We start from the raw sequence: 12,099 nt of genomic DNA on the forward strand, positions 1-12,099 counted from the left end.
GTGTCCCCCCGGAAGAGTTGGAAGAAGTGTCCAGGGAGAGGGAAGTCTGGGCATCTCTGCTTAGACTGCTGCCCCCGCGACCCGGCCTCGGATAAGCGGGAGAAGATGTAATGTAATGTAATATTAATATGATGTGAGGTCCAGTAAAACAGGTAGTAGTAATGGCTACTTCTTACATGTCTTTGTACATGTCAGAGCCCAAACTTCTTCACTTTAATTTAAGTGAAAAGATTTAGTAGAAATTTTAAGTAGTCAGTACTTCAACTTTTACTAGAGTCTTTTAAAACATGAATATGTGTACTTCTACATGAGTAAACTCAGTATACTTTTGCCATCCCTGCTGAACTGCATTACATCACTAGGACACTGATGGCTTAATGACGCTTTACTCAATTTACTGCCAGAAGTCTTTATCATCGTACTCATCATCTGCTCCACTCCGAACATTCTGAATTATCTGTGGATAATTATAATTGCACTGATCAGGCATAACATTATGACCACTTGTCTTATATTGTGGTGATCCCCCATTTGCTGCCAAAACAATTCTGACCCGTCGCGCATTAACATCATTCACTTTTTTTTAGCCATTTGAGCTACAGGATCTCAGATTGGTGGTTCACCACTGTCCCTTCCTTTGACCACTTTGTATAGATACTGACCACTGCAGACTGGAAACTGTTCTGGCTCTGTCAAACTTGCTCAAATCTTTTTCTGCTTTCCCATTTTCCTGCTTCTAACACATAAACTTTGAGTACAAAATGTTTACTTGATGCATAAGATCCCACCCACTAACAGGTGTCACGGTGGAGAGGTAATCAATGTTATCCTCTTCACTGGTCATAATGTTATAATGTCATTTATATATACTAAGTGTACATGCTCAACATCTTCTGCACATTTTTCACTTTATATGTATTAACAGGATTTTGGAGGGTAAGAAGATGCCTGAGGAATGGAGAAGGAGTGTGCTGGTAGCAATCTTTAAGAATAAGGGAGATGTGCAGACCTACAGAAACTACAGGGGAATAACGGTGATCAGTCACACCATGAAGTTATGAGAAAGAGTAGTGGAAGCCAGGCTGAGAGGAGACGAGACCATCTATGAGCAACAGTATGGTTTCATGCCGAGGAAGAGCACCACAGACGCCTTATTTGATTTGAGAATGTTGATAGAGAAGGTCAGAAGGAGTTGCTTTGTTTGTTTGTGGATTTAGAGTAAGCGTACCACAGAGTGCCAAGAGAGAAGTTGTGGTATTGTATGAGGAAGTCTGGTGTGTCAGAGAAGTATGTGAGGGTGATGCAGAACATGTATGAGGGCAGTGTGACAACAGTGAATTGTGCAGTAGGAACGGCAGACTGGTTCAAGATGTAGGTTGGACTGCATCAAGGATCGGTTCTGAGCCCTTTCCTGTTTGCAGTGGTGATGGACAGGTTGACGGACGAGGTCAGACATGAGTCTCCATAGACTATGATGTTTGCGGATGATATTGTGATTTGTGGTGAGAGCAGGGAGCAGGTTGAGAAGAGCCTGGAGAGGTGGAGGTATGTGCTGGAGAGAAGGGGAATGAAAGTCAGTAGGAGTAAGACAGAGTACATGTGTGTGAATGAGAGGGAGGACAGGGGAGTGGTGCTGTTGAGGGAAAAGAGGTGGAGAAGGTGGAGGATTTTAGGTACCTGGGGTCAACAGTAGAAAGTAATGGAGAGTGTGTTAGAGAAGTGAAGAAAAGAGTGCAGGCAGGGTGGAGTGGGTGGAGAAGAGTGGCAGGAGTGATTTGTGATAGAAGAGTGTCTGCAAGAATGAAAGGGAAAGTTTATTGGACCGTGGTAAGACCGGTGATGTTGTTGGTTTAGAGCCTCAATGCCACTATTGAGTAAAAGACAGGAGATTCAGCTGGAGGTAGCAGAGCTGAAGATGTTGAGGTTTTTCGTTGGGAGTGACGAGGATGGACAGGATTAAAAATGAGTTTATTAGAGGGAGAGTGCATGTAGGACGTTTTGGAGACAAGGTGAGGGAGGCGAGATTGAGATGGTTTGGACATGTGCAGAAGAGGGACACGGGGTCGGTAGAAGAATACTGAGGATGAGCTACCAGGAAGGGAGAAAAGAGGAAGACCAAGGATTTCGTTGCAGTGTGCCTGTATTGTGCAATGACAATAAGATATTAATTATAAACCATTGCATAATTATGTTTACTGGGCATAAAGCTGTGAAAAAATATAAGTGCCAGTATTCTAGAGTTAAATAACCGACTTTGGTATCTGGAGCTAGCCTGGGTCATGTTCTCGTCCGGGTATTGTGCTTCTATCCAATCAGCCATTGGCACCTGGTCCGAACTGTTGTACATTTCAACTTGTTAAATCCGTTCATCATACCATTGGCCGTTTTACTGGCTTTTATTGAAGGACTTTGAATAATGTCGGTGTATTTTCGACGCGAGGGCATCCCACACCGTGAGACACGTGACGTCAAGTGACGCGTGTACTCGGTTTGGACTGGCAGCGGAACATCAAGCGGCGACTCCGCGAGCGCGTGGGCGGAGTCGCGAACGGCTGAGCGCTCGAGCCGGTATAAAAACGCGCGTTGACGCGCGAGACCGCCTCACGTCTTGTCAGATGTTAATTCGCCGAGGTGCACCTAGAAGTGAATTGTCCGTTTGAGCTGAGCGACACGACAGAACGCTTCAGGAGGAGTTTCTACCGTCCCCTTTCCGTCTTATCCTCTTTTCTCCCCGTTCCCGTGCATTTGTGAACCGTTTTCTGAGAGCTAGTTCAGCCTGAACAGAGCTAACCTCACTGCTGTTTTTTTTACATTTTTCCCGAAGAAACAAATCGAGCCAGTGATATTTTTTGTTCCTCAGTAGCACCGTATGTGACCAATGTTTTTATGAAGTCGTCCTGGATCACTGATCTGAGATCCAAATACGTTTCCCCGAGCAAGTCTGAATGAATTCACAGCAAACTCCGGAAGTCTGGCGTGCTTCGGTCTGCTGCACGGTTTTCACTCCAGCGTGCCCACGACCTGTCAAGTAAACTTCTTGGAAGCCCTTGCATTCTAGGAATCTGTTTCTAGGACTGAGGGAGTGGAGCAATGGGGGTGAACGCGGTGCACTGGTTTAGGAAGGGCTTGAGGCTGCATGATAACCCCTCACTCCGGGATTGTATAGTAGGAGCGGACACTTTACGGTGTGTTTACATACTTGACCCCTGGTTTGCAGGTTCTTCCAACGTGGGAATCAATAGATGGAGGTAAGACATGGAACACATCCTGTTAAAACATGCAGGAGATCAATAAAGGGGGAATGCATGAAGGAGAAAATTACAACAACCATTTACTGTTTACCACAAGACATTTTACTTACTGGTGTTAAAGGGTATAGACTTGGAAACCAGTATCTGTGCCTAAAATAAAATATGCATTCAATTAAATAGATGTCTTAATGATGAATCGAATTCTGGAGTAATTCACAATTTGGTGATTTTCTGTTTTAAGACACTTACTAGGAGTTTTAGTAGTTTCTTCAAGATCACTAGAGAAATCATCAAACTGTTATGGGTTGTGTTCCTACAGCACTGAAGCAGTTACCCTCTGGCTTGGGCTTAAAACCTCTAGACAACCAGAAAACTGTAAAAACAGTCAGTAAACTTGGATTGTTTCTCTTCCCTGTAAATAAACACTTGATCTGTTAAAGCAGCTCTTCTATAACTCTCAGTGTAATCCTTGTTTACGTACAAGGAGTGCTGATGAAGTCAGCACGAGTAAAGTTACACTTGGCTTCCAAGGTTACTGTTGATGTACTTTCTGTAATTCAAGAACAGCACTGGCTGAACTCCAAGTTCTTTCCAGTCACAACGTGCCTTTTATAATACCGCCGCAGTCTCGTTTTGTAACTCGCATACTGTTCTAAAAATTCTCAGGAATGCATGCACCCACATACAGCATCGAGCGTAGGTTATTATTTCTATGGTACAGCTGTGTTAAAGAACAGTGTGTGTGTAATAGTAGTAGTAGGAGATCTTAGTAGGAGGCTTTACTCTCAGTCTGGTGATGATGTAAGATGGAGCAGACCCACGTCTCCTCCTCTGGCACAGGACAGATGGAACTGGGTCATTGGTCAGCAGTGGCAGTTACCACATTCCTCAGTTAGCTTTGACCTACTTTCCCTCCTCTTGCTGTCACCAACTCTGCTGTTAGCCACACACACACACACACACACACACACACACACACACACACACACACACACACACACACACACACACACACATATGCAACGCTCTCTTTGCAGGAACACATTTACAGGCATACAGCAAGCATTTGTTTGTGCTTAATTAGTACTACTGTAGTGTTGTGGTGTTCTGAGACTTCACTATTAACTAATGCAGAATAATAAACAATCATTTTCTTGTGTAAGTCTTGACTAGAACATGCAAGCTAATGAATCATTTTAGAAATATACAGGTCATATATATATATATACAGTGAGGAAAATAAGTATTTGAACACCCTGCTATTTTGCAAGTTCTCCCACTTAGAAATCATGGAGGGGTCTGAAATTGTCATTGTAGGTGCATGTCCACTGTGAGAGACATAATCTAAAAAAAAAAATACAGAAATCACAATGTATGATTTTAAAACTATTTATTTGTATGATACAGCTGCAAATAAGTATTTGAACACCTGTCTATCAGCTAGAATTCTGACCCTCAAAGACCTGTTAGTCTGTCTTTAAAATGTCCACCTCCACTACATTTATTATCCTAAATTAGATGCACCTGTTTGAGGTTGTTAGCTGCATAAAGACACCTGTCCACCCCATACAATCAGTAAGAATCCAACTACTAACATGGCCAAGACCAAAGAGCTGTCCAAAGACACTAGAGACAAAATTGTACACCTCCACAAGGCTGGAAAGGGCTACGGGGAAATTGCCAAGCAGCTTGGTGAAAAAAGGTCCACTGTTGGAGCAATCATTAGAAAATGGAAGAAGCTAAACATGACTGTCAATCTCCCTCGGACTGGGGCTCCATGCAAGATCTCACCTCGTGGGGTCTCAATGATCCTAAGGAAGGTGAAAAATCAGCCCAGAACTACACGGGAGGAGCTGGTCAATGACCTGAAAAGAGCTGGGACCACCGTTTCCAAGGTTACTGTTGGTAATACACTAAGACGTCATGGTTTGAAATCATGCATGGCACGGAAGGTTCCCCTGCTTAAACCAGCACATGTCCAGGCTCGTCTTAAGTTTGCCAATGACCATTTGGATGATCCAGAGGAGTCATGGGAGAAAGTCATGTGGTCAGTTGAGACCAAAATATAACTTTTGGGTCATAGTTCCACTAAATGTGTTTGGAGGAAGAAGAATGATGAGTACCATCCCAAGAACACCATCCCTACTGTGAAGCATGGGGGTGGTAGCATCATGCTTTGGGGGTGTTTTTCTGCACATGGGACAGGGCGACTGCACTGTATTAAGGAGAGGATGACCGGGGCCATGTATTGTGAGATTTTGGGGAACAACCTCCTTCCCTCAGTTAGAGCATTGAAGATGGGTCGAGGCTGGGTCTTTCAACATGACAATGACTCGAAGCACACAGCCAGGATAACCAAGGAGTGGCTCTGTAAGAAGCATATCAAGGTTCAGGCGTGGCCTAGCCAGTCTCCAGACCTAAACCCAGTAGAGAATCTTTGGAGGGAGCTCAAACTCCGTGTTTCTCAGCGACAGGCCAGAAACCTGACTGATCTAGAGAAGATCTGTGTGGAGGAGTGGGCCAAAATCCCTCCTGCAGTGTGTGCAAACCTGGTGAAAAACTACAGGAAACGTTTGACCTCTGTAATTGCAAACAAAGGCTACTGTACCAAATATTAACATTGACTTTCTCAGGTGTTCAAATACTTATTTGCAGCTGTATCATACAAATAAATAGTTACAAAATCATATATTGTGATTTCTGAATTTTTTTTTTTAGATTATGTCTCTCACAGATACAGCTGCACCTACGATGACAATTTCAGACCCCTCCATGATTTCTAAGTGGGAGAACTTGCAAAATAGCAGGGTGTTCAAATACTTATTTTCCTCACTGTATATATAATGTCCTAGCTAGATGTGGTTTGAGTGGATCAGTCGTCTTCGGGAAGTCTGCCGGCTAGATTCTGTCTGACCCAGTCTCAATGTGATGCCCCTGGTAGGGCAAAAGAAGTACAAATGCAGCTCAGACAGGATTTAGCCCTTATGAGATAAATATGTCCAAATCCTGCTAGGACAAATTGTACTAGACCCTGTTTAATGTGGGGCGTGGATAATGGAGTTTCAGTGAATTACTCTAGTGAAGATAATGTGAACCGGAGAACATCCTTGCTTAGTGCTACATAATTCTTTTTTTTTTTTTTTAGGTCACTTGCCCAAATATGTGTAATTTATATAGTGAAGATTTAGGAGTAATAAAGAATTAAAATAATTGCTTTGATTGATTAGCTTGCCAACTATATGGACTGGAAATGGTACTGAGGAAATTAAAGGTTTCTTTCCCTGTGGTGTGCTTTTCTTATAAAGCCAGTATCACCACACCTGAAGATGCTGTTCTGAAAATGTTCTTCCATAACATTTTTACATTCATGTAAATCCATGTCATTTCCTTTCTCCAGTAATTGCTTTTGTTAAATGTTAGCTGAATAACCAGATTACTGCAAACTTTCCTATTTGTTCACATGCTGGTTTCCATGTTTCATGTGATGGGTGCATTGTCCCACCTTCATGACCTTCATTTTAATATTGAAGTCTGCCATCAAATGTCTACTTGATTCGAAACAATTTTGAACTTTAAAATGTTGACCAGTTAAACTTGCACAACTAGCCAGTAAAATGACTTCTGATGTTCTTGTCCTTTGCTTTTATTTAGGTTTTTATTGCAGTGTCTGGTGGACCTGGATGCCAGCCTTCGCAAACTCAACTCTCGCCTGTATGTTATCAGAGGTCAGCCCACTGACGTTTTTCCCCGGCTTTTCAAGGTAACCAAACTTTCTTAAATTAGTCGTTAAACACTGACATTATTTTAATTTCATTTCATTTTTTTACTACCCACATTTCTGCTTGGCCTGTTTTTAGAGCAGGATATTTACTTGAAGCAAAATGAGCTATGCTAATAGATGATATAGAATAGCTCTTTAATTAGATTTACATCAAATATTTAAGTCTTTTGGTGTTAAATGACCGCTTTTATACATGTCAAGAAACTGTGTTTTTAACTGCGGCACAATTTATTTTACACAGAAAATATATATCCTCCATTTAAATCTTTTCAGATCATTGAAAACTCGTTTTCAATGACGTTTCTATTTACTGCAGGAGTGGAAGATCACTCATCTGTCATACGAGTATGACTCCGAACCATTTGGGAAGGAGCGGGATGCAGCCATCAAGAAGCTGGCCAGCAAGGCAGGGGTGATGGTCAACGTTAGAATCTCACACACACTCTATGATCTAGAAAAGTGAGTGTGTGTCTGTGCATATTGCTACTGTATATGATGTCAACTTGCATTTACATTTGTTCATTTGGCAAGCACCTTTTATTTCAACAACTTGCAAGTGTAAGGATTAAAAGTTTGGGTTGTGGGTATTGTTGAATTTGAGCTCAAAATATGCTGGTCACCAGAACAAGACAATAATCGCAGAGATTCTGCTACTGGACCATTTTGTCACCAGTGTATCTGAATGTTGTTTGGTGATTCTTTGTAACAAAATAAATAAGTCTGTAATACCTATAAATTATTATTTTTTTTCATTTTCTTTTTGCTAAAGTTTTCATAAAACATGCATGTTTAAAAATATAAACCAGGTGTTTATTTTGTTGATTTAGAAACCGAGCATGATCAGTTTCTTAATTAGTAAAAGCCTCAATAATGAGAGGTCAAAAAGGGTTAGTGGAAAAAATATCATTAAATAGCTCAATTTTGGAATACATAGAAAATTGAATAAAATAAATCCTTATAAAATTCTAAATAAACAAAATACAGCATAGGAAATCAATATTTTTTTATTTTTTTATTTTATAATTATTAATTATTTTCACTCACCATATGTTTTGTTTCTCCAATCCCTCTCTCCTTTTAGGATTATTGAGCTGAATGGTGGACAGTCACCTCTCACTTATAAACGCTTTCAGGCTTTGATCAGTAGAATGGATGCTGTAGAAATGCCAACAGAGACCATTACTGCTGAGACATTGAGCAAGTGTATTATGCCTATTGCTGATGACCATGATGAGAGTTTTGGTGTACCGTCTCTGGAGGAGCTCGGTAAGATTTATTTGTTTTACTTGCCTGCTTGTGTGTGTATGTGTGTAAACATATGTGCTTGTTTCTAACCTGTGTCTTTATGGTGAAGGCTTTGAGACTGACGGTCTACCAACTGCTGTTTGGCCAGGAGGAGAGACCGAGGCTCTGACTCGTCTGGAGAGGCACTTGGAGAGAAAGGTGATCAGAAACAACTTTCAGAGTGACTTGCTTTTAACAAGCATTTTAAATGACTGACAGAATGTGCGCCTTACACAAAGAATAACGTCTGGAATGACTTGAAAAGCCTGATACCGCTATGCATTCCATGCTGCATGCAGTGTAGCGTGTCGATATAGTAACACATTCGCCAAGGCTGCATGAAGTGATAAAAGTGATATGGTATTCTGGCACTAATGATTGGCTGTTTGAAAGTAATGGTTGCTGGATGGTGGCTGTAGCCATAAATCAATACATTTTAATATAAATTTTTTTCTTTATTTTTTATTTTTTTTTTGTCTTTGTGTAGGCATGGGTGGCTAACTTTGAGCGTCCCAGGATGAACGCAAATTCATTACTGGCCAGTCCTACAGGTCTGAGCCCTTATCTTCGCTTCGGTTGCCTCTCCTGTAGACTCTTCTACAATAAACTCACAGACTTGTACAGAAAGGTACGCATAACACTACAAACTGGATTGGATTTGAAAGTTTGCTTAAGTCTATTAACTATATTTATTATTTATATTTGGACTAGCAGTATATTCATCTTGTCTCAGTTCCTTAAAATAATTGGGCAAGGTTTTTATAAGTGTCACTATTTTTTACTAGGATTCATTTAATCTCTAACAGTTTTATCCACTATTTTTATGTCAACATTAGGTAAAGAAAAATAGTGTCCCCCCACTGTCTCTCTATGGCCAGTTGCTATGGAGAGAGTTCTTCTACACAGCTGCTACAAACAGCCCATGCTTCGACAAGATGGAGGGCAACTCAATCTGTGTGCAAATCCCATGGGACCGTAACCCAGAGGCATTAGCAAAGTGGGCAGAGGGCAGGACAGGTTTTCCCTGGATTGATGCCATCATGGCACAGCTGAGGCAGGAGGGATGGATACATCATCTGGCACGGCATGCGGTTGCATGCTTCCTCACCAGAGGAGACTTGTGGATCAGTTGGGAAGAAGGTGTCAAGGTGAGGAGAGAAGCCTGCTTTTTTTTTTTCTTATTATTGCTTTGTTATTGCTTATTAAATGTTTATACTGACAAATTCTTTAGTGCTTAAATGAAATACATTCATGAAGATTTGGCAAATTGATATCAAATAACAGTGACAGCTGATTAATATTGTAGCTGAGATCATGCAGTGTCTGCTCTCAGTAGTCAGGACTGTATATGTGTGTGTTGTCCAGGTGTTTGAAGAGTTGTTGCTGGATGCAGATTGGAGTGTAAATGCAGGCAACTGGATGTGGCTTTCCTGCAGCTCCTTTTTTCAGCAATTTTTCCACTGCTACTGCCCAGTGGGTTTTGGTCGCCGCACCGATCCTAATGGAGACTATATACGGTAGAATTTCTCTTTTAGAGCTACCACTTGCATATTATTATTATTACAATGCTGCTCATAATTATTTTGTCACTACTGTTTGTAATTAGCAATAGTGCACCTTTCACACAAAACACTAACTTAAAGTTTTGACTTTTTGTGTACAGTCAGTATTTGCCAGTATTGAAGGGTTTTCCTGCCAAATACATCTACGACCCTTGGAATGCGCCAGAAAGTGTACAGAAGCTTGCAAAGTGCATCATTGGGACGCACTACCCAAAGCCTATGGTCAACCACGCAGAGGCCAGCAGAATAAACATCGAGCGTATGAAACAGATCTACCAACAGCTATCGTGCTACAGAGGCCTTGGTACGTATTCCGTAGATGGTGGAAATGATCTATTAAGGCAGTGTTTTTCTTAGTGTTTGATTCTGAAGAACTGGAAGAAAGTCTGAAATCTAGGTTTGCAATTTCATTGCCCAATATAGATCACTAGCTAATTGTGCTTATGCTCACGAACTGCTTGTGAACGGTATGATTCATGATTATTAATCTTCATATATTTCAGGGCTTTTGGCCTCTGTGCCATCTAATGCCAGTGGTAACTGCGACAGTGCAGGAGCATGTCTGAACTCTGCAGACAGTGCACAGGACAGCAATGCTGCAGGTAATTTCACTCCACGTGTTCTGCTTAGCTCTTTTACCAGTAATAACAGAGCTCCGGGAGCTGATTCTGGAAGCTGAATTATGTCATTGGAGGTTAATGTTTTATACAAACGTTTATAAACCAAGTTTAAATTTAGTGTGATTGTGAATACACCACACTCCTATACAGAGAACTAATTTCCATGTTTATAGCGTTGCTTTTGACACTGAAAATGGTGTGTAATTTAAATGAGACAGACATGCTGCTGTTATACATCATTCCAATTATATAGTGATCTGATTATGACTATATTTAAAACGAAGCATTTCTATCTACCAGTGCAACTAACCCCAGCTAACATTCAAGAAGATTTGTCAGCAGGTCCACTTTTTTATACTGACCAACTAACTAGTATTAGTGCCCAGCCATTGACTGGTGTGTATTGAAGCTGCTCTGTGCAGTCACCCTTGAAATTGCCATATGGTGTCCTTTATAAATAGCAGGAGTTGTATGTACAGTGAAATCTGCATTATATAGTAAATGTATTTTCTTTTTCAACAGTAAACACTGATTATTACATACAGTATTGTGCATTTATTTTGCTGTCCTAAAATGTGTTTCAGGAACCGATGGATTAAAATCCTGGAGACAAGATATAAAGCAAAGACAGAGCGGTGAGCCAAACACCATCCTTTATAAACAGATAAGCAGCTAAGACCATGTTAAAGCCAAGCGCTTAATTATACTGTCTGTCAAATTATGCAAGCGTTGAAGGAATTTAATCTCCTGTTAAAGCGAGCTCAGGTCACAGTCACACCCATGCTAGGGAACACTGTGTGCTTGTCCTGTGTCAGCTGACTGAATTTTTTTTTTTTTTTTTTTTTTTTTTTTTTTTTTTTTTTTAAAGACAGAGGAGCAGCCACTCTAAAGAGACATGGGGAAGATACAGGATCAAGCACTGGATGCAAGATTCAGAAACTAAACTGTGATGAGCTAAACACTCAGTGACAAGAGCACGCACTTCCAGCTGCCAGCAGGATGTAATCCAAAGGGTGGTTGTTGGAGCTTTTTAAACACTGCTTCTCTGCCTGTATGAATTGAGATTCTCTGTGCCCTGTGTGCTAACCTATAGTGCTTATTTATGTGAAATATGTGACTGTAAATCTAGTTAATAAGTTTTTATATAAAAATATAAATATTTGTATTATATGCATTTAAAGTATGAACAATGTTTGTCACCATGCACCAGTCTGTTTATCGGTATTCCAGATAGGCATGGAAATATTTGCATGTGATTTTTCTTTTATATGTGTTCATGCTGTGCCATAAGGATCTTCAATGTTAACACTTTGCATAGTGTTCATATTATATATTTATACCCAGCCATGAATGCATTTACTTTAATGATGAAAATAACGTCAAAGGGGGTTTTATGTAACTCATCTGCAAAAGTGGATGAAATGAGCATAGTGTGTATTTTTGTGTAAAAAAAAAAGGGTAATAATCTCTTTTTAAAAATGTGGCCTAAGCCAGTACTACTATTATTTTTGTACAGCCTGCTTTGTAAATATGCATGTACCCTTTTGGCTCATTGGAAGTGATTATATATATTTTTTTTTTATATGAAAAACCGTTTTTGT

General features: G+C 40.5%; 1 protein-coding gene across 2 annotated transcripts; it reads left to right on the plus strand.

The window, feature by feature from the left end:
* Window positions 1-2,476: 2,476 nt before the first annotated feature.
* Window positions 2,477-12,089, plus strand: cry1b (cryptochrome circadian regulator 1b). Of its 2 annotated transcripts, none has more exons than XM_083551947.1 (12): window positions 2,477-3,248; window positions 6,903-7,011; window positions 7,349-7,491; window positions 8,114-8,298; window positions 8,387-8,475; window positions 8,804-8,944; window positions 9,153-9,464; window positions 9,682-9,833; window positions 9,980-10,182; window positions 10,382-10,480; window positions 11,083-11,133; window positions 11,373-12,089. In XM_083551947.1, exons 1-12 carry the CDS (start codon window positions 3,091-3,093, stop codon window positions 11,465-11,467), a joined length of 1,737 nt encoding a protein of 578 aa, XP_083408073.1. In that variant the 5' UTR covers window positions 2,477-3,090; the 3' UTR covers window positions 11,468-12,089. The 2 variants fall into 2 exon arrangements, with proteins under 2 accessions (XP_083408073.1, XP_083408072.1); XM_083551946.1 differs by having other exon boundaries at window positions 2,586-3,248; window positions 11,367-12,089.
* The last annotated feature ends 10 nt before the right edge of the window (window positions 12,090-12,099 follow it).

Source organism: Silurus aristotelis (genome assembly GCF_946808225.1).
Source record: "Silurus aristotelis genome assembly, chromosome: 10".
Taxonomy (NCBI): Eukaryota; Metazoa; Chordata; class Actinopteri; order Siluriformes; family Siluridae; genus Silurus; species Silurus aristotelis.